Consider the following 26,490-nt stretch of genomic DNA (forward strand, 5'->3'; position numbering starts at 1 on the left):
CAAAATTATTTCTAGTACATTTACTAAAACAGCTTTGAAATACCTACAGTTTTTATTGGTAACACTTTCCTCCTATTCTGATTTCTGAAGGTAATTTTTATGTATAAAATGTCAGCTGAAGGCCCGGCATTGTGGTGCAGAAGGTTAAGCTGCCATTTGTGATGCTGGCAGAATTCTGGTTCAAGTCCCAGCTTCTAGTCAGCTTCTAGTATGGCTTCCAGACAATGCACTTGGGAAGGCCACAGAGAACAGGCCAACCACTGGGAGACCAGGATGGAGTTCCTGGTTCCTGGCTCTGGCCTGAACCAGACTTGGCTGCTGTGGTCATTTGGGGAGTGAACCAGCTGATGGAAGCTATCACTCTTTCAAACCAATAAATCAATCATAAAAAAAAAAAAAAAAGGTACAGCTGAAAGCGATGTATGTCTTGCAGCTCAGTTTCTCCTGTTCTATCACCTAAATAAGTTGAAATCACTTATCTGTTAAACTTATCTTTGAAACAAAGAGTTCTTAGAGCATTGACACAATGTTGGAATCTTATCTCTCTCATCCATCAAAAAGGTTTCACTGCTTTCTTTTCATTGCACTCTTAAGATGGCAACAAGGGGGGCTGGCGCTGTGGCATAGTGGGCTTAAGTCTCAGCCTGCATGCCGGCATCCCATATGGGTGTTAGCTTGAGACCCAGATGCTCCTCTTCCAATCCAGCTCTCTGCTATGGCTTGGGAAAGCAGTGGAAGATGGCCCAAGTCCTCGGTCCCCTGCACCCATGTGGAATACCCAGAAACTCTAGGCTCCTGGCTTTGGCTGGCCTAGCCCTGGCTGTTGCAGCCATTTGGTAAGTGAACCAGCAGAAGGAAGATCTCTCTCTCTCTCTCTCTCTCTGACTGTCTCTCCCTCTCTCTCTCTCTGTAACCCTGACTTTCAAATAAATAAATTTTTTAAAAAATGCCATCAAAAACATGCATGTGTATAAAAAACAGTATGATTCTTTTTCTTACTTGTTTAATGCATTCATACACCAGATTCTGCAAGGACACAGTTAAAATATCTACATAGTGTCTTTATTCTTATAAAGGTTATTTTCACCTACAGCAAATCCACCTGACCAGATCCAACTATTTGCATCCTATGGAACTATAGTGTTAGGTTTTGCCACTGCTCAATAAAGAATCCTGGCTCATCTTTAATTATTTCACTCTTCTTCAAACTGTCCTCTTATATCACCTTCCAGTACGCATCTCCAATTTTGTGATGTAAGTTACTGAAATTTTAAATATCTCCTTTTGCTGGGGCCGGCGCTGTGGTGTAGCACCAGCACCCCATGTGGATGCAGTGAGATCTGGCTACTCCACTTCCAATCCAGCTCTCTGCTATGGCCTGGGAAAGCACTAAGATGGCCCAAAAGTCCTTGGGTTCCTGCACATGTGTGGGAGATGTGGAAGAACCTCCTGGTTCCTGGCTTTGGATCTGCCCAGCTTGGGCTGTTGTGGCCATTTGGGGAGTGAACCAGTGGATAGAAGAGCTCTCTCTCTGCCTCTGCCTCTCTGTAACTCTGCCTTTCAAATAAAATAAATAAATAAACCTTTAAAAAAACTCATTTTGCTTCATAGTTATTAATCATTTGTTGACAAAAATTGACTTTACAGATAATGCCCCATCCAAATTTAATTCACCTGCATTCCCTTGTTGTACATATAAAGTAAAATAAATGGAACAATATGCTTTAATCTGAGCAGCTTATAAATATTTACTTACCACAGGAACTATCTGAAATAGGTGATTACTGTTACAGTGATCCAGTAAACGTTGCCTGGTAAAATTTGATTCTTGACACAAGGGACATTTAAAGGTGGGATGTCCAGAAGAACTACAAAACAATTTTACATGAAGCATACTTAATTCAAAATTTTAACATAGAAATGATGTTCTACTATTTTTTGACCAACTATTCTAATTTTTCTTTTAAAAACTTACAGTCATAAGATTATTCAAAGATGCTCTCATTTTGGAAATGTATTTTCAACAATGATGTAGAATACAATCTCAGTTACAGTACTCTTAGTATCTCAGCTAATTTTTTTCATGGTGCCTCTAAGATAAAACAAACAAACAAACAAAACCCTAGCTGTTTTTAAGAAGTTAGGATGAAACTTAATATAGTCATTGATGTGATGCCATCAGATATTACTGTAACTCCCTTGAAATTTTCAATTATCCTGTGGAGTCCCAAAGTCCTCACATCTTAAAACATCGAAAATTTTAAGCCGGCGCCGTGGCTCAATAGGCTAATCCTCCACCTTGCGGCGCCGGCACACCGGGTTCTAGTCCCGGTTGGGGCACCGGATTCTGTCCCGGTTGCCCCTCTTCCAGGCCAGCTCTCTGCTATGGCCAGGGAGTGCAGTGGAGGATGGCCCAGGTGCTTGGGCCCTGCACCCCATGGGAGACCAGGAAAAGCACCTGGCTCCTGGCTCCTGCCAGGATCAGCGCGGTGCGCCGGCTGCAGCGGCGGCCATTGGAGAGTGAACCAACGGCAAAAGGAAGACCTTTCTCTCTCTGTCTCTCTCTGTCCACTCTGCCTGTCAAAAAAAAAAAAAAAAAAAAAAACATCGAAAATTTTAAAAAAAACCTCGATTAATATTACAACCTTAGTCTAGTCCAGGTCCTTGGAATCTAACATACAAAATTCTCAAGAAAACACCAAAGCAATGTTCACTAGAATGCACTACTTCAAAATATTTTGAGGATCAAGCATCAACTGGATTTTATAGCTTTGAATTCCAGTAAGACAGTTCAACAATGACAAATATACCTGAATCATGCAGGAAGATACCTGAACACAGTGAGAGAGAAAAGCTCTCCTCATCTACCGTGATTCTTAAAAGCAGAAAGTGTATTATTCATTTCTAATGAGCTAACTCCCAGCACTGTTCTTAGAGACTTAACTGATTAAAAAGGCTTATCTATTATTGTTTGATAAAGTGATGAATATTATTTCCTAAAATTTTTTCAAAAGCTTACCTTGTATTCTCTTGGTAAGTTTCTGTGTTATCAGATGTGGATGTTTCACTCCTATTACTTAAGAAGCAGAGGGGGAAAAGTTAACACCCTAAATAAATAACAAAATACATTAATAGTTCATTATCTTGAACTGTTAATGAAAAAGACTAGTCTTACTTGTTTTCATAGTCTGAACTTTAAATTATAGCATTAATTACTTTTCCAATAAAATAAGTCCACTTATTGGGTTCTTCAAAATAAATATTTGCAAAGTTACAAAAGCATAAATATAGAATTTTGCAGAACTATGTTAAATTCTATTCCTTTATCTTTAGCAGTAAGTTTATAAACTCTGGACTAGACTCAAGAATTTGTGAACTTCTTGACTTCCAACTAGGATATGGTTTAAGATTGTGGCCTCCAAAGTGAGTAAGTTTAAGAAAATACTTGAATGCTCCTTTTATTTTATAGCCTAAAAGGAACAAAACTAGGCTTCACTAACATTTATTATAAAGAATTTGACATTTTCATTTGACAGATTCATATGTCATGAGGAGTATCAGAGGAGTCCTGAGGGAAGAATGGGTATTTTATAAAGCGATTTTCACTTTCATGTTACAGCACCTCATCAATGTGGTCATAAGGCCATTCAATAGAATACACATAGTATATGCAAAGGCAAGCAAGCAAACTTCATTGTTTAGCTACATACCCAAATATAAGAATACTAAACCACTATTTGATTCCTTTTCAGCAGTTATTAATCATCTGTTCAGGTAAAAGTGGTATTTAAACAAAACTGGAATTAAAATATTTTAATTCGTAAAATAAACTATGGAGAGAACATTTATTAAAGGGTTGTTATATGATTCTGTTAACAAAAATAGTATGTGACACCTATTTAAAAATTTTTCATATCCATGCAAATGGTAACAGATTTTTCAAACCAGTTGAAAAATCTTCCTAATAAACACAATCACTGGGTTTTGAATATGCTTTTTTTTTTTTTTTTTTTTTTTGACAGGCAGAGTAGACAGTGAGAGAGAGAGAGAGAGGTCTTCCTTTTGCTGTTGGTTCACCCTCCAATGGCCGCCGTGGCCGGCGCACTGCAGCTGGTGCGCTGCGGCCGGCGCACCGCGCTGATCCGATGGCAGGAGCCAGGTACTTATCCTGGTCTCCCATGGGGTGCAGGGCCCAAGCACTTGGGCCATCCTCCACTGCATTCCCTGGCCACAGCAGAGAGCTGGCCTGGAAGAGGGGCAACCGGGACAGAATCCGGCACCCCGACCAGGACTAGAACCCGGTGTGCCGGCATCGCAAGGCGGAGGATTAGCCTAGTGAGCCGCGGCGCTGGCCGAATATGCTCTTTATTATACTATTATAACTTCTGATTGGTTTGTAAGAACAATTATATAACATCATCAGTAAAGATGAAAATTTCATTAACAGCCCTCTTGATATTTAAAGAACAAGACAGAAAAATTTCAACCCCTGGCAGACATATTTCTTCATTTGAATTACACATTTTGTTTGGTAGGTTATCTTTCTTAGCTACAAGAGTAATAATCAGGGTTCCAACGCTATGGTGTTGGTTCGAGTCCCAGCTCCACTTCCAATCCAGCTCTCTGCTATGGCCTGGGAAAGCAGTAGAAGATGGCTCAAGTCCTTGGGCCCTGCACCTGTGTGGGAGACCAGGAAGAAGCTCCTGGCTGCTGGCTCCAGCCATTGTGGTCATTTGAGGTGTGAACCAGTGGATGGAAGACCTTTCTCTCTCTGCCTCTGCCTCACCATAACTCTGCCTTTCAAATAAATAAATAAATCTTTTTTTTTAAAAAAAGAGCCATAATCAAATAAAATGAATCCAGATCCAAATTTTTGAATTACTGAGTCAACAGTGTTAAAAAAAACCTTTTATAGTCAATATTGTTTTCAATAAAAAATAAAACATTAAGAACAAAACTTCTACACTATACCATTAAAGAAATTATTTTTAAAATAATTTATTTATTTTTATTGTATTTCAACTACTGATGCTTTTAGATGTACATGAAGGATGAGTATTGTAGAGGACAGGCATAGGGGCTGGTATTGTACAGCAGGTTAAGCCTTAGCCTGCAACACTGGCATCCCATATAAGCAAATTCAAGTCCCAGCTGCTCCACTTCTGATTCAGCACCTTGCTAATGTGCCTAGGAGAGCAGCAGATGATGGCCCAACTACTTGGGCCCTTACCACCCACATGGGAGACCCAGATGGAATTCCTGGCTCCTGGCTTTAGCCTGGCCCATTCTCAGCCATTGCAGCCATTTGGGTAGTAAACCAGAGTAAGAAAGATTCTCTCTCTCTCTCCTTTTCCCTCTAACTCCATCTACCAAATAAATAAATGTTAAAAAAAAGAAAAGATTTATTTATTTATTTGAAAGATAGAGTTAGAGTTAGAGAGCCATTCACTGGTTCACTCCCCAAATGGCCACAATGGCCAGTGCTGTGCCAGGCCAAAACCAGGAGCTTCCTCTGTGTCTCTCACATGGGTACAGATGCCTAGGGACTTGGGCCATCTTTTCCCAGGTGCATTATCAGGGAGCTGGATCAGAAGTGGGGCAGCCAAGACTGGAACTGGCACCAATATGGGATGCTGGCACTGCAGGCCATGGCTTCTGCACCACAGTGCTGGCCATCATGTGTGGTTTTTAAATAAATAAACACATAAATACTGCGAGTACACACTCAATTCTTTCACCAAAAGGGTACATAATAACAAAACTTCTAGTTACAAGATTTTAACATCAAAGTTAAAGCACTTTATAAATGCTTTCCCATCACAACTCTGTACAATCCATTATTACTGTAATTCTGCCCTTCTAGTCCTTCTGAGTAACCCTTGTATCATGCCTACGCTACTATTCAGAAATGGATAAAAGATTCAACAATGAAAAAATCTATTACTAACACCATCTTGTAAAAACCAAACCAAACCATAACAGAAAAGCCTTATGATCATTTTCTGGATGCAGAAAAACCATTCAATAAAATTCAATCTCTATAATGGGAACAAAAACAAAACCAAAATACCTCTGGTACCCACAATGTTTTCTGAAAACACAAATGCTTAAACTGTAGACATCAGAATAGCTGAGAATCAACCAGATTCATTATCTTTTTAATTCTATAAATGACTCTGGTTTGATTAAAATCATTTAATGGAAAATTCAGGGTAATATCATAAAATAGATATTTACATAAAAATATTTTAACCAAAGTCTAATAAATAGTATGTTAAAAAATTAAACATCACATTTAATAGTAAAATTTTAGATGGATTACCATTAAAATAAGGAATAACAAAAAAGTCTGCTATTTAATATTAGACAGAGATCCTATTTAATTCAATACACCATTATGTAGCATTAAATTAAGACCCAACCGACAAAACTGGTTTTGGGAAACAATTTTCTATATAATTATCTAAAAGAATATCACATCTAATAAATCACCAAAATTACTGTATATTATATTAACATAAAACCCATAACATTTTGTAAAATAAAGATTTATTTATTTGAGAGGCATAGAGATAGAGAAGGGAAAGAGAGAGAAAGAAAGAGAGAGAGGGAGAGAGAGAGGGAGAGATCCATCTTCCATCCACTGGGTGTACTCCCCAAATGGCTGCAACAGCTGGGGCAGAGCCAGGCTGAAGCCAGGAGCCGGTGACTCCATCTGGGTCTCCTATAAAGGTGGCAGGGGCTCAACTACTTGGACCATCTTCTGTTGCTTTCCCAAACGCATTAATAGGGAGCTGATTCAGAACTTGAACCGGTGCCCCAGTGGGATGCTGGTGTCACAGATGGGGCTTAACCTGCTGTGCCACAACACAGGCCCCAATAAACCTTTTAAAAAAAGTAAGGAGCACCGGTTCAAGTCCCAATTGTTCCACTTATGATCCAGCTCTCTGCTATGGCCTGGGAAGGCAGTAGAAGATGGTCTAACTCCTTGGGCACCTGCAGCTGCATGAGAGACCCGGAAGAAGCTCCTGGCTCCTGGCTTTGGATCAGCTCAGCTCTGGCCATTGCAGTCATTTGGGGAGTGAACCAGCAGAATGGAAGACCTCTCTCTCTCTCTCTCTCTCTGCAACTCTATCTTTCAAATAAATAAAATAATTCTTTAAAAAAAAGGTAAGAAGATCATACTTTCATATGGAAAAATCATCATAACAATGTCAATTTTCACTCAATTAATTTATAACTTAAATGAATTAAGCTTCCATAATACTTCTGATCAAAATTTGTATAGGAATTCTGGGGAATCTCAGAATCTGATCTTAAAATTCACATGGAATAATAAAGGGCAGAGAGAGAGAGGTCTTCCATCTGCTGGTTCACTCCCCAATTACCCAAAATGGTTGTAACTGTGCCGATCCGAAGCCAAGAGCCAGGGGCTTCTTCCGGGCCTCCCACAAGGGTGCAGGGGCCCAGGGACTTGGGCCATCTTCTACTGCTTTACCAGGCCATACCAGAGAGCTGGATCAGAAGTGGAGGAGCCAGGACTTGAACTGGTGCCCATATGGGATGTCAGCACTGCAGGCAGCAGCTTTACCTGCTATGCCACAGTGCTGGTCCCATAAATAAAATCTTTAAAAAAAAAAAAAAAGTTCCTGAGTTTGATAACTAGCTCTGTTCCTGGCTCCAGTAACTGAGTCCTTGTCACTCATGTGAGAGGCCTGTATAGAATTCTGGCTCCTGGTTTCAATATGGCCCAGTCCTAGCTGCTTTGGTTATTTGGGGAGTGAATCAGAGGATGGGTACCTTCTTTGTATTTTTCTCACTCTCTCTCCCTTAGATTAATAATTTTTTCTAAAGTCTCACATTTTGGTGGCTAGCTTAATTTTTTGTTTCATCTACTTGAAAGGGAGAGAGAGAAACAGATCTTCCATCTGCTTGTCTACTCCCCAAATGCCTGCAAATAGCCAGGATGGGGACAGGCTGAAGCCAGGAGCCCAGAACTCTATCTGAAATCTCCAAAATGGGTTGAAGGAGGCCAAGCACTTGAGCCACCTTCTGCTGCCTCACAGATGCATTAGCAGAAAGCTTGTCTGGAAGCAGAGTAGCCAGAGCTAGAAACAGTACTCCAATATGAGCCAACACCTACCCTGCAACTTTTTCAGTTTTTAGAGTTACAACTATATGAATCCATTTATATTTAGTGGTTAATGTTTACAGTCAAGAAGGGTCTGCAAACAGAACAAGTAATTTCCAAGTAAGATAAATAGAAATGTGTTCTGGAATCATAATTATTACAAAAATTCTCCTTACGCTTCCTCCTTAATTCTAATGGCTAAAAGAACCCCAAAAAGTACATACATATCTTATATAAAAAGCACAATTTTATTGTTATGAACTAGAAATAGCCTTAGTAAAATAGCAAGCATTGCTAACTATGAGAAACCAACTTCACACCAACACAATAATTTTTCTACCAATCTCCAATATTTACTACTTTATAGTGAAACTGTGGTATTCAGTCCTAGCCTAAAATATCTGCATTACTGTTTATTCAATAACATGCAGGGTGTTCCCACAGCATTTTAAAAGGTATAAGAAATATATACTGAATTAATTATGATTGATATGTTTATTTTCTCTTCCTCTCTCCTTTCTCTCTCTCTTTCTCTCTCTCTCTCTCTCTAACTACTGAGACTGGAACATGCGAATACAACCTTAAGAATTTCCAAAGCCATGCTCTGAATTCAGACTTTAAATTCCCCATTTGTAGTTAAGGAATACTGTGAACTATATTCTAAAAAAAAATTGGGCTCCACCCTGAAGTGACCCCTTGTCCTATTTTGCTACAGAAGTTGGGTCACATTAAAGGAATACTAATCCAGACTGTGAAAAACTCCTGGAAGAAAAGCTTTATATAAATTATAATAAGGCATTATGATAGTCTACACTGAAAATCTTTAAAGTACAGCCTTATGTAACTTATTATGTGAAATTATGCTTACTATAATTATTTCTTCTCCTGGAGACCTATTAGCAAATCACTTTTCAGTGTCATTTTTGTATGAGGATAGCTGTGTTTCTCATAGAAACTATTTTGTTTACAGTATAAAACAGTCGTTATTGGAGGTTTTCTTCTTTGTACTAACAACTTAGAAGCTCTGAAACAGTATACAGGATATTATATTATATATAAAACATATATATATATAACAGCATATAGGATGTAATATATATTATATTATATTATATAACTAAAATCTTTATGTGCTAATCATCTAACTCCTCCGAATTTACCCTCCTCCATTTTATAACATACTCTGTGTACTGAGAGACTAACTTGCATCAACAGGTCCCCTTGCTGTCTTCCAGATGAGATCAGCCCAGCAGGAAATTTTGAAGGAGAAACAAGATACTACGTCCCACATACCACTGTAAAACTGCTTTAACTATCTGCATCCTTTAACTGTCCTCTCCATACAGATTTTTTCTTTTACTTGAGAGACAGAGTTCCCATCTACTGGCTCACTCCCCAAATGGCCTGCAACAGCTCAGGGACAGAAGCCAGGAGCTGGAAACTCAACCTAGACATGGTGGCAGGAGCCCAAATACTGAGACATCACTGCTGCCTCTGAGAGTTCACATTAGTAGGAAGCTGCAACTGGAGCTGAGATTCAAATCCGGGCACTAAGTGAAATAAAGGCATCTTAACTGGTATGTTCAAACACTCACCCCATACAGCTTGCTTTCTCCAAGTTCTGGTTATTCCTTCCCCTTCCCTGTTTTCAGTAGACCCAGTACATCATCATTTCTTATAATTTCCTATACTCCATCAAACAGTTTATCCATCATACAGTTTATCCAATACACTAGTTTTTAAAAATAGTACCTTTACTAAATTCTCAAATTGCCTAGAGCATACTATTTCCTGACAAGATGTTGACTGTACTCTGGTATATCTTATACTTCCTACTATTAAAAAACTTCCCCTCCTTCACCCATATCCTTACTGACTAAAAATTCGCATACTCAACTCAATTCTTCCACTGCAATTAGAAATTTGTATAGGATATAAAAATAAGTATGACTGAGAGGGTTATTCTGGGTAAACAGATGACAGATAAGTAAACAAATAAACCCAATAAAAAACAAGAGGGGAGCTGGCGTTGTGGCATAGTGGGTAAGGCCACTTGACTCAGTTGAGACTCCAGCATCCCATATGAGTGCCAGTTCGAGTCCTAGATGTTCTACTTCCAATCCACCTCCTTGCTATTGGCCTGAGAAAAAGCAGTGGAAGATGGCCAAGTACTTGGGCCCTTGCCACCTACATGGGAGATCCATAATGAAGCTCCTGACTGTCTTCAGACTGGCCTAGCCCTGGCCATTGTAGACGTCTGCAGAGTGTACCACCCAACAGATGAGCTCTCTGCCTCTCTCCCTCTCTCTCTGTAACTCTTACTTCCAAATAAATGAATCTTTACAAAATAAAGTACAAGAGGGTACAGAACAAGCACAAAAGGGTATAGAAGAGGCTCAAATAATAGTTCCATCAAGAAGAAATTCTAGACATCAGGAAATACTTCATAGAATAGTTAGAATTGGGTCTAAGTCTTCAAAGAAAAAAGAAGGTCTACACATGCAAAAACTAAGGCACAGTTTCTTGACAAAGTCAGACAGTTAATAAGTGCTGGGATTTCCAGGCACTCTGGCACCAAGCTTCATTTTTAAGTACTAAGTTAAACTGTTTCTAAGAATGGCAAGGATATAGCTAAGGCATGATATATTGATGAGTGGCCAAGAAGGGAAAAAGGCTGAAGAGAGGAAAAGCCCAGACCAAAAAAGCTCTGGGATAGGGGTTTTGTCTTAAAAGTCAGTTGCTAGATTTTAGTTAATAAAACCCTTGAAAATCTTGAACCCTCTTTCGTAAACAATGTACACACACACAAATTAGCAGTCTGGGGGTGGAGGGTGTCATTTAGCCATCAAGTTGGTTCATGGAACCCAGGATGAGAAACAGTGCTATGGGTTGATGGGGAGTCACTGGCAGGGTATAAATAGGGAGGTTCAGGGACAGTGAAAAAGAGATTAGAATTGTTTCTTAAATAATACTATAATACTTGGGACAGAATACGGTAAAACTATCAACTAAAAGACTACCATAGCTGTTAAAGTGAGAAACAATACATGCTTGAGCCAGGGAAGTGAGTGGTAACAGGCTAGAAGAAAAGCACAGATAAGGGATATTATTAGTCATCAATAGTGTCTATAACCAGGCCCAGCACTGTGGCACAGAGGGTTAAAGCCCTGGCTTGAAGTGCCGGCATCCCATATAGGCATGGTTCAAGACCCGCTGCTCCACTTACGATCCAGATCTCTGCTATGGCCTGGGATAGCAGTAGAAGATGGCCCAAGTCCATGGGCCCCTGTACCCACATGGGAGAGCCGGAAGAAGCTCCTGGCTTCGGATTGGCACAGCTCTGGCAGTTGCATCCAATTGGGGAATGAACCATTGGATGGAAGACCTCTCTCTCTCTGTGTAACTCCAACTTTCAAATATATAAATAAATAAATCTTTTTTAAAAATAATGTCTATAACCAAGTATATCTAAAGAATACACACAGGAAGGCCTGTCTCCCGAAAAGAAAACTTGGTCAATTAATAAGCAGTCACTGCACAAGTCACATATACCAGGAAGTCTGATAGGAGCTGGAGGGTCAATGTTGAAACAAGGCAACATTTAAGAACAATCTATTGGGTAAAAGATGGATAATTTTAATACAACAGAAGCACAATAATAAAGAAAGCACAGATATGAAGGAACTCAAGGGATTAAAATAATCACAAGATGAGTGAATTTCATCCAATGATAGTAAAGTGAAATGAAAATCTAAAAATAACTTTGCACTCTAGGCAATGAGAAAATTACTAAAAATTTCAACCAAAGAGGAGGAGAAAAGCCTAATGCAGTACGATGAATATAGAGTGCTTAAGGGTGGTTAAATTACTGAAAATTAGTAACATGTAAATGAAAAGCTAATAAAATAAAATCTTAGAGACTTTGCTTGATATATTGTCTCTAGGGAATCTTTCCATAATAATGACAATATTGCCTTTCCCTATATGGTTATGTGCGTTTATTGTTGAGTTTTTGAAAATTAAACAATGTATTGTTTAGAATAGATATAGGGATGATAATACATAAAGGAAAACAATGGAATGAATAATCCAAATAAGAAGACAGTCAGTGATCACCTCTAGGAGCACGAACTTCAAATGTGCAGTGGTTTCTAAAGTTCTGAAAAAGTTCTATTTCTTGACGTGGGTTGGTTAGTGGGTAACTAGGTATTTGTTTCACACTATGTTTCAAACAACACATGCATTCTGTGTGAAACATTCTTCCTAAAAATGCTTTATGTACATAAATTTGAGACAGTAAGACATAAATCAAGTCAAAATGTAGTTTAAAAATGTTGAGACTAACATAAAACTATTAACAAGTCTAAACTTTAACTTGATAGTTTATATCAGAAAAATTCAAATAATTCTATTTCTATGTAGCAAATATTCTAATTTTCACATAAATGACTGAAAAGAATTTTCTCTAGTTTTCAAATCATTTCAGTTCCAAGAAACAGCTTTCTACTCTCTGAAATGTTTTTTATTCAAAGAAATGTAGATTCTTAGAAACCGTTGAATAACATAAACTTAAGCATATCATGAAGTCAATCTTCCAGATGCAATCACACATGTGACAAACAAACTTTGGATGTCAATACTGTAGTTAAGATACTTAGCAAGTTAAATACAAAGAAAAATTTATCATAATTCCCCAAATAATTTCCATTTCCATTACAAAACTTTTATTTTTAGGAATAAATATTACTTACCTGTTCCCTCCTGAATCTTGAGAAATCTGAAAGTTTGGAATGACAGAAGAAACACCATATTCATCCTGATACTTCTTACAAGATTTGTAATGATGTCTCATGCGATAGAATTTAATCTGTAAATTATTGATCAAAATGTGATTTTTAACTTAAAATTTACAAGATTTGAGATACTGTCAACAAGAAGAAAAAAGATTAAAACCAGATCACTAAATATATCACTTAAAAGTTTTTCTTAAAAATTAGCAAATGATTTTATCTGTGTGAGTTAAAACAGGTAATATTTTTTGTTTATTAGCTTCAGAGACCATGGAGAAGAGCCTATATGTCCAAAAACTCACAGCAAAAAATAACAACAAATAATTTTGCACTTCAAGTAATATTACCGATAGTCAAAACAAAAAAAAATTAACAGTACTAAGAGGTTAACTCATGCCAATGAAGTATAAGTTCCCAGGTTAATATTGGAATATAACTCCGTTTCTCACAGGAAAAAGTCAAAACCTCTCAAGTACATTTTCTAGCTTTACTTCATTGCCCTATCAGTTAAACACCTTCCTCAAAGAAATGGAAAAGCAGATCTAGCTGTGTGAAAGCATGAAAAAGCAAATGGTTTTGCTCACTGAACTCTAGCAAGGGGTAGGAAAAATGTCTGATAAATCCAGACACACAGATATATTCAAAGCCTAATAACCCTCACTATTTCACCGAACAAAAGAACAATAAAATCTGGACTAGAATTGGATTTTCCTAAAACTAAGTCTTTCATAAACTATTTTGCAGGGTCAGCATTGGGCATAATGAGTAAAGCCACAGCCCATGATTCCAAAATCCCATATGGGCACTGGTTCGAGACTCAGCTGCTCTATTTCCAATCCAGCTCCCTGCTAATGTGAGTGAGAAAGCAGCAGAGGATGGCCCAAGTGTTTGGGGCCCTGACACTCAACGTGGGAAACCCAGAAGCAGCCCTGGCTGTTAAGGCCATTTGGGGAATGAATTAGCGGATGAACGATCTCTCTCTGTCTATTCCTCTCTCTGTGTAACCCTTTCAAATAAATAAATAAAATATTTTTTAAAAATATTTTGTGATTTCTTAGATAAACACTAAGTAAAGTGAGCAGCTAGAGTTTTCTGGCTACATAAACCTATTTGGCTAAACTAATTAATATTTCATATGCAAAGTTGTAATAATAAGATACAAAGTGTCAAAGTTTACTGTCAGAAAAACTATGTAAGAATGGAATGTAAGGGGCTGGCGCAATGGCGCAGTAGGTTAATCTTATGCCTGTGGTGCCAGTATCCCATATGGGTGCCGGTTCTAGTCCCAGCTGCTCTTCTTCCAGTCCAGCTCTCTGCTATGGCCTGGGAAAGCAGCAGAAGATGGCCCAAGTGCTTGGGCCTCTGCACCCACATGGGAGACCCTGAAGAAGCGCCTGGCTCCTGGCTTCAGATCAGCACAGCTCCAGTTATTTTGGCCATTTAGGCAATGAACCAACAGAAAGAAGACCTTTCTCTCTGTCTCTCCCTCTCACTGTCTGTAACTAACTCTCAAATAAATAAATAAAATCTAAAAAAAAACAAAAATAGAATGTGGACCAGAATGTTTAATGCTCATTTAATTAATCAATAATCAATAATTAATCAATGAGTGATTGAGAAAAACACCATGCCAAAAATTAAGGCAAAATCAAGGATTTTACCTTTCAGTCCCTGTTCTCGGTAAGTTTATAAATTAGTAAGACTTGTAAATCACAGCACTTTTGGCCTAAATTCTTTTTTTTTTTTAATTTATTTATTTGACTGGCAGAGTTATAGACAGTGTGAGAGAGAGACAGAGAAAGGTCTTCCTTCCGTTGGTTCACTCCCCAAATGGCCGCCACAGCCGGCTTTGTGCTGATCCGAAGTCAAGAGCCAGGTGCTTCTTCCTGGTCTCCCATGTGGGTGCAGGGGCCCAAGCACTTGGGCTATCCTCCACTGCCCTCCCGGGCCACAGCAGATAGCTGGACTGGAAGAGGAGCAACTGGGACTAGAACCCAGTTCCCATATGGGATGCTGGCACCACAGGTGGAAGATTAACCAAGTAAGTCACAGCACCGGCCCACTGGCCTAAATTCTAAACTAATCTAAATAACTTATTTCTGTTCAAAGCATCACCCACCAATAAAATTCAAACAGGAATTTCAGAGTAGAAATTTGGTTTTCAAAGAAAAGCTATGTCACATTTACTCTACCTGTTTTGCACAGCATCTGCAGCTACCAGAAAACTTCCTCATGATATTTTCAAGGTCTAAGGCCCGTTCAGGACATGCTCTCTCTCTTCTAGTCACATTTCCACGACACAGGGGACAATGTATTCCACTTTCTCTCATTGCTGTCAGGAAACACTTTCTACAGAAACTAAACCAAACGTTTGTGACACATTAATTACAGAAAAAATTATGCTTTTTACATCTATTTTTAAACACAGGTAATTACAGATTTGCATTTGCACTAAATAAGTTAGGCTAGTCCAAATTTTAAGAACATGTATGTATTTAATAGAGGATAAAACAAATAAATGGACTAGATGAGAATATAATAGAAAACACACAAATCTGCTTTATAACTTTTTAACACAGTATATTAAAGACAAACATTAATATTATATAACATTATCAGAGGAAGCATGCTTCAAAGGAAGAACTGGATCTGATCCAGCTCTGCCATTTAGTAGCTATCTGAAGCTATATTCCTAAATATATTGTATCGCCATCCTCCCCTTACAAAGTTTGAGGATGGATCAAATTAACTTTTCTCAAACTATATACATTAAATGCTGTTCTACAAAATCTGATTAAGTCTACCAAAAAAGAGTACACAAACTAATTTGGAAAGTTCTATAATACATTTAATAGGTTTCTCTGTTAAGGAAAAACATAAATTTTACCCAAACTTATTTGTTCAGGAAATATGAATATTTTTGTAACAGTGTGCAAGAAAATAAAAGTTTGAGAAACAATTAAGAACACTTCCAACTCTAAATATCTGATAACCAACACTCTAATTAGAACCAAACTATTCAAAATATTTATTTCTTCTCTAACCCTACCAAATATGACACTTGATCATTTGGCTTCTAAGAGAGTCAGGTGATCACAGATATCTTCAACAGAGATCTAGAATAAGCATATTTAATCCAATCCCCTATAAAAACAAATGCATCAGTATTCCTCATTCATACTAACATAAATTGAAAGATAATAGTATAAGGACAGATCCCAGAATCTGAGTTTCCTGTGTAGCACTGAACAAGTCACTTTTTCCTATATCAGTTTCCTCACCCGTTAAAAATATCTACAACTGACTGTGTTGTTCACAGGCTCAGGAGGTAGTGCATGTAAAATGTTTATCTTAATATTTGTGACAGGAAAGTGTACAATCAATAGTAGCAAATGTCATCAAAGTAGTATTAGAAGTGACTACCAATTAAGAACATAAAACATTAAAAATATTTACCATAACCAGGAATCAAAGTAATATCAAATAAACAAGACCAAGATACCAGTTTTCACTTATCAAACTAGAAACTATAAACATCAAATTGTACACTATAATTATGTACAAAGTGCCTATTTAAATTTTCAAATGTCAATTCTATATCAAAGTACTTAAAGAGAGAGGATCCCAAAATCTTAGGGCTATTTCAAGCTTTGTTTTCCCCAACTACTTGCATTACCCTATTTTATTTTTCTATGTTTTAAAAGTCTATTTACAAAGCAGAGACATACACCTACATCTCCTATCCACTGGTTCACTCCCCTAAATGCCTACAACAGTTGGGACTGGGCCAGGCTGAAGCCTAGAGCCAGGAACTCCAACCACATTTCCCATGTAGGTGGTAGGGACCCAAATATCAGAGCCATTACCTGCTGCGTCCCAATGAGAAGGGCAAGCAGGACTCAAACACAAGCCCTGCGACATGGAATGCAGTTGAGCTAAGCAATGGCTTAACTCACTGCACAACACCTGCTTCTATTTTGAGCTTTAGTAAATGTAATGCTTCCACAAAACACACCAAACATATCGTCAGGTAGAGGAAGCAAGACAGGCCAGAGGAGGGGAGGTGAAAAAGGAAAAGAGAGAGTCACATGTCCTGAAACAGGTCTTAATATCCCTTTCTTGGGGGGTGGGGTGGGGTGGGGAGGGAAGTAGGAGTAGTGAATCTCATTAGGTTGGGGGTGGAGCTGACACCAGTGGTTGGACCGTGAGGGTTAGGACCAAAGCCTACTGTGCAACATGGCAACGGGGGCCAGGACCTAAGATGGCGTCTGGGGCATAGATGGTGCCACATATAAGATGGCGCCATTTTACTAACAGCAACTTTATAAACATTCAAAATTCTACAACCATAATTTTTAAGTTTGTTTAAGTAAAAATCTCATTAACTCTTTATTAGAACTTTTTACAAAATTTATTTGAAAGGCAGAACAACAGAGAAAGATCTTTCTCCACTGGTTCACTCCCCAAACGCCTACAACTGACAGGGAACCAGGAACTCCATCTGAGTCTCCCATGTGGTTGGCAGGGGCTGAAGTACTTGAGCCATCATCTGCTGTCTCCTGGGCTAAAAATTAGCAGGAAGCTGTCTCAGAGATTAAAGTGGGGCTCAATTGCAGGTACTTCAATATGGGATGTCAACATATCAAGTGGCAGCTTCACTTGCTGCACCATGATGCCTGCTCCTTCGGTATTTTTTAAGACTATTTTTCAGGGTCGGCACTGTGGTGTAGTGGGTTAAACCTCTACCTGTGGTAGCAACATTCCATATGGGTGCCAGTTTCAGTAGCAGTTGCTCATCTTCTGATCCAGTTCTCTGCTATGGCCTGGGAAAACAGCAGAAGATGAACCAAGTGCTAGGACCCCTGCACTCACCAGAAAGACCAGGAAGAAGCTCCTGGCTTCTGGCTTTGGATGGGCCCAGCTCCAGCAGTTGCAGCCACTTGGGGAGTGAACCAGGGATGGAAGAATTTTCTGTCTGTCTGTGTCTGCAACTCTACCTTGCAAACAAATACATAAAATCTTAAAAAAAAAAAAAGACTAAAAGACTATTTTCAAATTCTACTCAAAAAATCACATTGGGACTTTTACTAAAATTGCAGTTTTACAAACTACCTATGAAAACCAACATCTTAATTGTATTGAACCTTTCTATCCATGAATATGTCACAAATCCACATACTAAGTTCTCTTATCTTTTTCAATAAAATTTAACAGTTTTCTTTAAGAAATCTGCATTTTTTACTAGACTTATTCTAGATTCTAGGTTTTATTATGTTAAGTGTTATAAGAGGATTTTTGTTTAAAATTTTTATCTGATTATTGTTGGCCTACAAATATTGATTTTGTCTTTTCTTGCATTAAGAAATTCTATAATATTCTTATTTTAATAGTCAATTACTTCCCTTCAATTTTATACATAGATATTTTTATCCACAAATGACAATTTTATCTTTTTTTTTTCCATTTCTGTATATCTTATTTCCCCTTTTCTCACCAAACTGCCTAAAATCTAAAAACATAACGTTGAATGTTAGGACTGATCCTGACATCTTTATCTAGCTCTTGATCAGAAAAGCATCTAAAGTTAACTACTCAGTATATCTGCTATAGTTTTAGGGATACTACCTTAGGATAAAAGTCTACTCCTAATTTGTTATGGTTTTATAATAAAAAGGTTGAAGTCTATCAAATACCTCTGGTATCCACTAGAGTGATAATATGCTTACTCTCCTGGATCTATTAATGTGGTCTAGTAGTTGAACATCCAAATCTATTCTTATTTTGAGGGTCCTCTCTATTACATATTCTCCAGTGAAAAGCACGTCCCCCAAGAGGTGAATTTAAATATACCATAATGATTGTGGTTCTGTTAATTTCCCCCTACAATTTTGTCAATTTTCACCTATGTAGTTTAAATTCCTTCTTTCTTTCTTATTGAAGAGGCAAAGAGACAGAGCAATGACCAGAGCTGCTTCGGCCTGCTCACTCCCTAAAAGGCCTGCAACAGCCAGGACTGACCCTGGCCATAGCCAGGAGCTCAATCCAGTACCATGCAATTACTTGAGCCATCACTGCTGCCTCTCAAAGTGTGCATGGACAGGAAGCTGGAATAGGGAGCCAGAGTGAGAAACAGAACCTAAGCACTACAATATGGCACACAAGTGTCGAATACCCATCCCCCTTTATATAAAGTTATGATGGCTATTTCTTTTATCCATATGAAATGTCTCTCTCCTTTGTAATGTTATTTGAATTAAATTTTGTATGATATTAGTTTTCTACCAGCAAATGCTACTGAAAAAGCAGAGCCGGCGCCATTGCTCAATAGGTTAATCCTCCGCCTTGTGGCACCAGCACACCAGTTCTAGTCCCGGTCGGGGCACCGGATTCTGTCCCGGTTGCCCCTCTTCCAGGCAAGCTCTCTGCTGTGGCCCAGGAGTGCAGTGGAGGATGCCCCAAGTGCTTGGGCCCTGCACCCCATGGGAGACCAGGAGAAGCACTTGCCTCCTGCCATCGGATCAGCGCGGTGTGCTGGCTGCAGCGCACCGGCCATTGGAGGGTGAACCAACAGCAAAGGAAGACCTTTCTCTCTGTCTCTCTCTCTCTCTCACTGTCCACTCTGCCTGTCAAAAAAAAAAAAAAAGAAAAAAAAGAAAGAAAAAAGAAAAAGAAAAAACAGAAAAGTCAGCATTTACAGACTCTCTGAAATATCTATTAAAGGATCTGTTATTATACACATATATATTTCTAAAAATCACTATGCAACAAAAAATTATCCAATAAAAAACACAGGCTGGGGCCGGTGCTGTGGCGTAGCAGGTAAAGCCACCACCTGCAGTGCCAGCATCCCATATGGGCGCAGTTCAAGACCCAGCTACTCCACTTCTGATCCAGCTCTCTGCTATAGCCTAGGAAGGCAGTAGAAGATGGCCCAAAGCCTTGGGCCCCTGCACCTGTGTGGGAGACCTGGAAGAAGCTCCCGGCTCCTGGCTTCAGATCAGCGCAACTCTGGCCGTTGCGGCCACTTGGGGAGTGAACCAGTGGATGGAAGACCTCTCTCTCCCTCCCTCTCCTCTCTGTAACTCTGAAATATTTCAAATAAATAAATAAATCTTTAAAAAAAAAAAAACACCACAGGGTTTATAGAAAAATGGGTTGGTGTACAGCACTCAAATGTTACACACTTAAAGCAAGCTCTATATTGGTTATAGATGCATTCACATTTAAAAGTTCAAAGGTAGCTTAAATAAACATCATTCATAAATATAGATTGGTCTCACTGATAATGTTTTTTATTCCTTGTGGGGGGAATTTAAAGCAAATATAATAAAATATTAATACTATGAAATTTATAGTATGCTACCATTTGTGTAAAACAAAGAGGATAGCAATTTAGGAGTATATCTGCTTATATGAATACATGTATAAAATGAAAAGACAAAAGAAATCAATAATGAGATACCAAGTAATCTGGGGTACAGTAAGGATATAAGGAGTGACACTTTGTGATTTTTGAATCATGCATATATATTATTGACTAGCAATTAAAATATAAAAATTTTGATCATTAATTCTGGGTGATAAAAACATAGAAGTCAATTTCTCTAATCCATGTTCTTTCCTATAGTAAATTTTTCAAAAGAAAAAGTCACATAAAAGAAAAAAAAGGAAGATACGAAATTAAGAGATGTACATTCCTTATAAACTACAATATTTTGTTGAATGAAAAAATACCATGTCATGTTATTTGTGTTATATAACCATATTTATATTTTTTAAAATTATGTATATGTTTGTAAATGAATCAGAAAAAGAACATCAACCAGTGTCTTAACATGGGTTATACCTCTGACAAGAGAAATAGAAATAAAGGGAAATCCACTCTTCTTCTAGTTTGAATTTTTTTTAAATTTAATACTGCTTTTATAATTTAAAACAATACTTTAAAAAAGATTTATTTCACTCCAGAAATGGCTCCAATAACTAGGGCTGAGCCAGGTCAAAGTCAGGAGCTTCTTCCAAGTCTACCACATGGGTGCAGATGTTGCTTTCCCAGGCATATTAGCAGGCAGCTGCATGAAAAGTAGAGCGGCCAGCAACTGAACCAGTGCCCATATGGGATGCTAGTGCTGCAGGTCCTGGCTTAACCCTCTATGCCACAGCAATGGTACCACAATATACTTTTAAAATGACACAGAGTGCTTAGACCAGGAAGGAAATTGGAGCTGTAATCATAATATTAATTATGAAAATCTACCAAGTATTATTTCAACAAATCCCCCATAAAAGGTAATTGTTTTCATTTTAAAAAGTTAGTCATTGGGGCCAGTGCTGTGGTATAGTGGGTTAATTAACACCTTGGCCTGAAGTGCCCACATCCCATATGGGCACAGGTTCAAGATCCGACTGCTCCACTTCCCATCCAGCGCTCTGTTATGGCCTGGGAAAGCATAAGATGGCCCAAGCCCTTGGGCTCCTGCACCCACATGGGAGACCCAGAAGAAGCTCCTAGCTCCTGGCTTTGAATTGGCACAGCTTTAGCCGCTGTAGCCAACTGGGGAGTGAACCATCAGATGGAAGACCTCTCTCTCTCTCTCTCTCTCCTCTCTCTGTGTAACTCTTACTTTCAAATAAATAAATAAATGAAAAGTAAATAATTTTTTACAAGTGAGAAAAAATCAGAAAATTTAGTGTTTCTGAATGATAATTCACTACTAATTCACTTTTCAAAACTTCAAGTATAGTGTTGACTGTTACAAAATGAGTATTATCCAAATATAGCACAAATCTCAACAGTTCAATTTGTGGTAAAGAGATTCAAAACTTACAAGGCAAGCCAGGAAAAAAGGTGTATAAATTCATAAATATTACTTACAAGTAGACATGTAAAAGTCTTAAATAAGATACAAGAGAAGGATTATAGAATAGGCTTTAAAAAAAAAAAAGTGCTAGAGGGAGGTGTTTGGCCTAGTGGTTAAGATACCAGGTTCTGGGGTGGGCATTACGGCTGAGTGAATTAAGCTATTACTTGGGACACCTGCATTATATAACAGAGGCTGGTTTGAGTCCCAGCTACTCAGCTTACTGCTAATGTGCTTGGGAAGGCAGCATATAATGGCTCCAGTACATGGATCCCCAACATGCAAGGTTTAGATGGAGTTCTGGTTACTGGCTTCTGCCCAGCCGAACACCAGCTGCAGCGGGCATTTGGGGAGCAAACCAGCAAACAGATCTCTCTCTCTCTGTCACTCTGATTTTCAAATCAACAAATCAATCTTCTGGGGAGGGGGAGATGCTAGACTGTAGACCACATCCTGGTATCAGAGTGCCTAGGTTTGAGTTCCGGCTCCAATCCAATTCCAGTTCCCTGCTAATGTGCACCCTTGGAGACAGCAGATGATGATTCAATTAGTTGGATTCCCACCTTGTGGGAGACCTGGATTGAGTTCCTAGCTCCCAGCTTCTGTGTGCCTAATCCTGGACATTGCAGGCATTTTGGTAATGAAATAGGGGATGAAAGATCTTTCTGTCTCTCTCTATGTCACTCTGCCATTCAAATAAAATTATTCTTTTTTGTTTTTAAGGTTTATTTATTTATTTGAAAGGCAGAATTACAGAGAGAGGGAGAGACTGAGAGAGATTTTCCATCTACTTGTTCACTCCCCAAATGGCTGCAACAGCCAGCACTGGGCCAGGCCAAAGCCTGGAGCCAGGAACCAGGCGCCTCATTTGGGTCTCCCATGTAGTGGCAGGGGCCCAAGAACTTGGGCCATCCTCTGCTGCTTTCCCAGGTACCTAAACAGAGATGCTGGATCCTAAGTGGAGCAGATAGGATTCTAACCAGCACTCACATGGGACGCTGGTGTCACAGGCAGTAGCAAAACTCACTGTGCCACAATGCAAGCTTCGAACAAATTAAAAAAAAAAAAAAACCACTTCAAAGGCAAAAAGATAGAAAAATCACTTTCAGTGACAAAATTCTTGTTAGAAAATACTAAATTGACATCCAAAATTATGTATGATAAATTATTTGAAAAATAAAACTCTTTAAATATTTTTAAAAGATTTATTTATTTATTTGAAAGAGTTACACAGAGAGAGGAGAGGCAGAGACAGAGAGAGAGAGAGAGAGAGAGAGAGAAAGGTCTTCCGTCCGCTGGTTTACTCCCCAATTGGCCACAACGGCCAGAGCTACACTGATCTGAAGCCAGGAGCCGGGAGCTTCTTCCGGGTCTCCCACACAGGTGCAGGGGCCCAAGGCCTTGGGCCATCTTCTACTGCTTTCCCAGGCCATAACAGAGAGCTTGATTGGAAGTGGAGCAGCCTCGACTCAAACCAGTGCCCTACGGGATGCTGGTGCTGCAGGCGGTGGTTTTACCTGCTATGCCACAGCACGGGCCCCAACTCTTCAAATATTAATGCATCACTATAGACCAGAAGTTATCAAAATTATTAACTGCATTACTATGGACCAGTACTATCAAAACTACAATGAAAATCATTCATTTAAAAAACTATCAGGCCTAAAATTAACTTAGAACTGCATAATTAATATAATGTCATTAAGGAAGATTCTAGCTGAAAGAAAACAACAAATATAAAGCTAATTGTAAAGTCTCTAAAGATGATTGCTGGGGCTGGTGCTGTGGGGCAGTGGGTTAAAGCCCCAGCCTGCAGCACCAGCATCCCCTATTGGTGCCAGTTTGAGACCCGGCTGCTCTTTTTCCAATCCAGCTCTCTGCTATGGCCTGGGAAAGCAGTAGAAGATGCCCCAAGTCCTTGGGCCCCTGCACCTGCATGGGAGACCTAGAAGAAGCTCCTGGCTCCCGGCTTCAGATCAGCTCAGCTCTGGCCGTTGTGGTCATTTGAGGAGTGAACCAGTGGAATGGAAGACCTCTCTCTCTCTCTCTGGCTATACCTCCCTCTGTAACTCTTTCTTTCAAATAAATAAAATAATTCTTTAAAAAAATAAAATAAAAAAATAAAAATGACTGCATTATAGGCCTTTATTAAAAAGATGCTAAAAATTATTAAGGAAGGTTCTCAGCTGGTAAGAACATAGCTTAAAAGTAAAAAAAAAATGTGTAAAAATCAAATTAATGGAAGAAAGACTTTTAAATAAATGCCAATGGAGCAATTGGACTATATACGCAAACAAACCTTAATAAGCTTCCCATCTTAAAAATTAACTAAAAACAAAGCACAGATTGCAGTAAACTCAATGGCCATTAAAAATACATGTACTTTCTACTCTCGTAAAAGTGAATAGTAGCTTACATAGGTCTTAAATTAAGGATTTTGAGATGAGAGGATTTGGTGGGAATTATTCAAGTGGGAACTAAATGTAATCATAAGTGTCTTTCTAAGTGAGAGGCACAAGGAGATTTGACAGACACAGAAAACCCCTGTAAGCACAAGGGAGAAATCTGAGTAATATGGCTTCGTGGGTCTCAGGAGGGAACGTGGCCCTGACAACACCTAGATTTGGCCTAGTGACAATGACTGCAGACTTACAGTCTCTGTAAATGTGAGAAAATAAATTTCTATTGTTTTATGCTACCAAGTTTATGGTAATTTGTCACAGCAGCCCTAGGAAACATACATGGTATAATGTAAAACACAAAACAGCAAAACTTATTTTTTTAAATAGAAAATATTCACAATAAAGAGTTACACAGAGAAACAATATGAAATGCACATCCCATAAAAGGAAAAATTCATAGTTCCCTCATCCATGGTTTTGTTTTCCAGTTCTAGTTACCCATGGTCAACTTTGGTCCAAGAATATGGACCAAATTCTGGAAAATTCCAGAAACAAACAATTCATAAGTTTTAAATTGCATGCCACTTTTAAGTAACATGGTGAAATCACACTTTCCCACTTTATTGCACCTAAGACTTGCGTCATTTTTTGTCTAGTGTATACACGCAATATATACCTGCCCATCATTAATCACCTAGCAGCCATCTTGGTTATCAGATCAGCTGAGTATTGCAGTGTTTGCTTTATTTTAACAATGGCACCAAAGCACAAGACTACTGAACCTGGTGATTTAGATAAGGCAAGAGAAGTTGTAAAGTGCTTCCTTTAAGTCAAAAGGTGAAAGCTTTTAGGGGCCAGAGTTGTGGCAAGGCAGGTTAACCCACCACCTGCAATGCTAGCATCTCACATAGATGCTGGTTCGTGTCCCTCAATCCTGCTCCCTTCTAATGGCTTGGGAAAGCAGCAAAGAATGGCCCAAGTGCTTAGATACCTGCCATCCAAGTGGGAAACCCAGATAAAGCTACTGGTTTCAGCCTGGCCCAGACTTGGCTGTTGCAGCCATTTGGGGAGTGAACCAAAAGACAAAGATTGATCAATTTATCAATCTCTCTCTCTCCCTCTCTGTAACTCTTTCAAATAAAGAAAAAAAATCTTAACAAAAAAGGGCCAGCGCTGTAGTGCAGCAGGTTAAGCCACGGCCTACAGAACGGACATCCCATATGACCACTGGTTCAAGGTCTAGCTGTCCCATTTCTAATCTAGCTCCCTGCTAATGCGCCTGGGAAAGCAGCAGAGGATGGCCCAAGTCCTTGGGCACCTGCACCCATATCGGAGACCCAGAAGAAGCTTCAGGCTTCCGCCTGGCCCAGCCCAAGTGGTTGCCACCATTTCGGAGTGATTCAGTGGATGGAAATCTCTTTCCTCTCTCATTGTAACTCTTTCAAATAAATAAATAAATCTTAAAAAAAAAAAGGTGAAAGCATTAAACAAGAAAAAGTGTGTATTCTGAAGTTATTAAGATCTGGTAAGAAGGACTCTTCTATCTGTGAAACTGTAAAGAAGGGAAATTTGTGCTCATTTTGCTATCTCATCTCAAACTGCAATATGGCCACAGTGCATAAGTGCTTAATTTTAAGAAGGAAAAGACATTAAGTTTATAAATAGAAGAAAATGAACAGAAAATGTGTTTTGACTGATGGTAACAGGTTGCACCTCAAAACAGGGTTCTGTACTAACTGCAGTATTGGCATACACTTGGGGTCTTAATATTCATGATTCCTTAAGCATTAAATACCTAGACCAAAAACTTGAAATAGATTCCTTTTTATTTACAATAATGATCTTTTTATTTTAGAACCTATAGTTATTACACAATAATTTTATATATATAGTTTTGAAAATTATAAAACATAAATACAAGATCATTATTATTAAGCACAAACATAAAAACATCTCTTCATCCTTGCAAATGCAATTACTCTATGAAATTTCTATACCTGTTTTATGTACAAGAAAACAGACAGAATAAGGTTAAATGATTTGACCAAGTAATATAGTTAGTAAGCTGTGGTCTCTCAACACAAACCCATCATTCCTTTGCCCAATAAAACACTAAGTGTGTATAGAAGGTTCATATTAATTAAGGTTCACATTAATTAAGGTTAATGTGAATATGGGTTGCAGCCTTTAAAGCTTATAATCTAACCAGATACTCATAGTTGGTCAAATTGAAGTAAGCAGGCATACAGGTTAAAATTGTTAATTTGTGAACTGGAAGACCATGCCTTTGCCACGCTCCTGTGTGA

At 38.6% G+C, this 26,490-nt stretch overlaps 1 protein-coding gene across 18 annotated transcripts in view; it reads right to left on the bottom strand.

Moving 5' to 3' along the window:
• Positions 1-26,490, bottom strand: part of RNF138 (ring finger protein 138) — an 81,216-nt gene that overhangs the window by 46,864 nt on the left and 7,862 nt on the right. For 7 of the 18 annotated variants that reach the window (XM_070050351.2, XM_089305207.1, XM_002713491.6 and 4 more), the window contains 4 exons: positions 15,114-15,279; positions 12,883-12,998; positions 3,020-3,076; positions 1,757-1,868 (listed from right to left, as the gene is read on the bottom strand). In XM_070050351.2, coding sequence (XP_069906452.2) covers positions 1,757-1,868; positions 3,020-3,076; positions 12,883-12,998; positions 15,114-15,279 — 451 coding nt within the window. Of the gene's footprint in view, positions 1-1,756; positions 1,869-1,980; positions 2,093-3,019; positions 3,108-12,882; positions 12,999-15,113; positions 15,280-26,490 lie in introns of those variants that run through there. The other 11 variants (XM_089305214.1, XM_089305213.1, XM_089305212.1 and 8 more) reach the window with 4 other exon arrangements.

This window comes from Oryctolagus cuniculus, chromosome 10, assembly GCF_051225735.1.
Source record: "Oryctolagus cuniculus isolate XC-2025 breed Fujian yellow rabbit chromosome 10, ASM5122573v1, whole genome shotgun sequence".
Lineage (NCBI taxonomy): Eukaryota > Metazoa > Chordata > Mammalia > Lagomorpha > Leporidae > Oryctolagus > Oryctolagus cuniculus.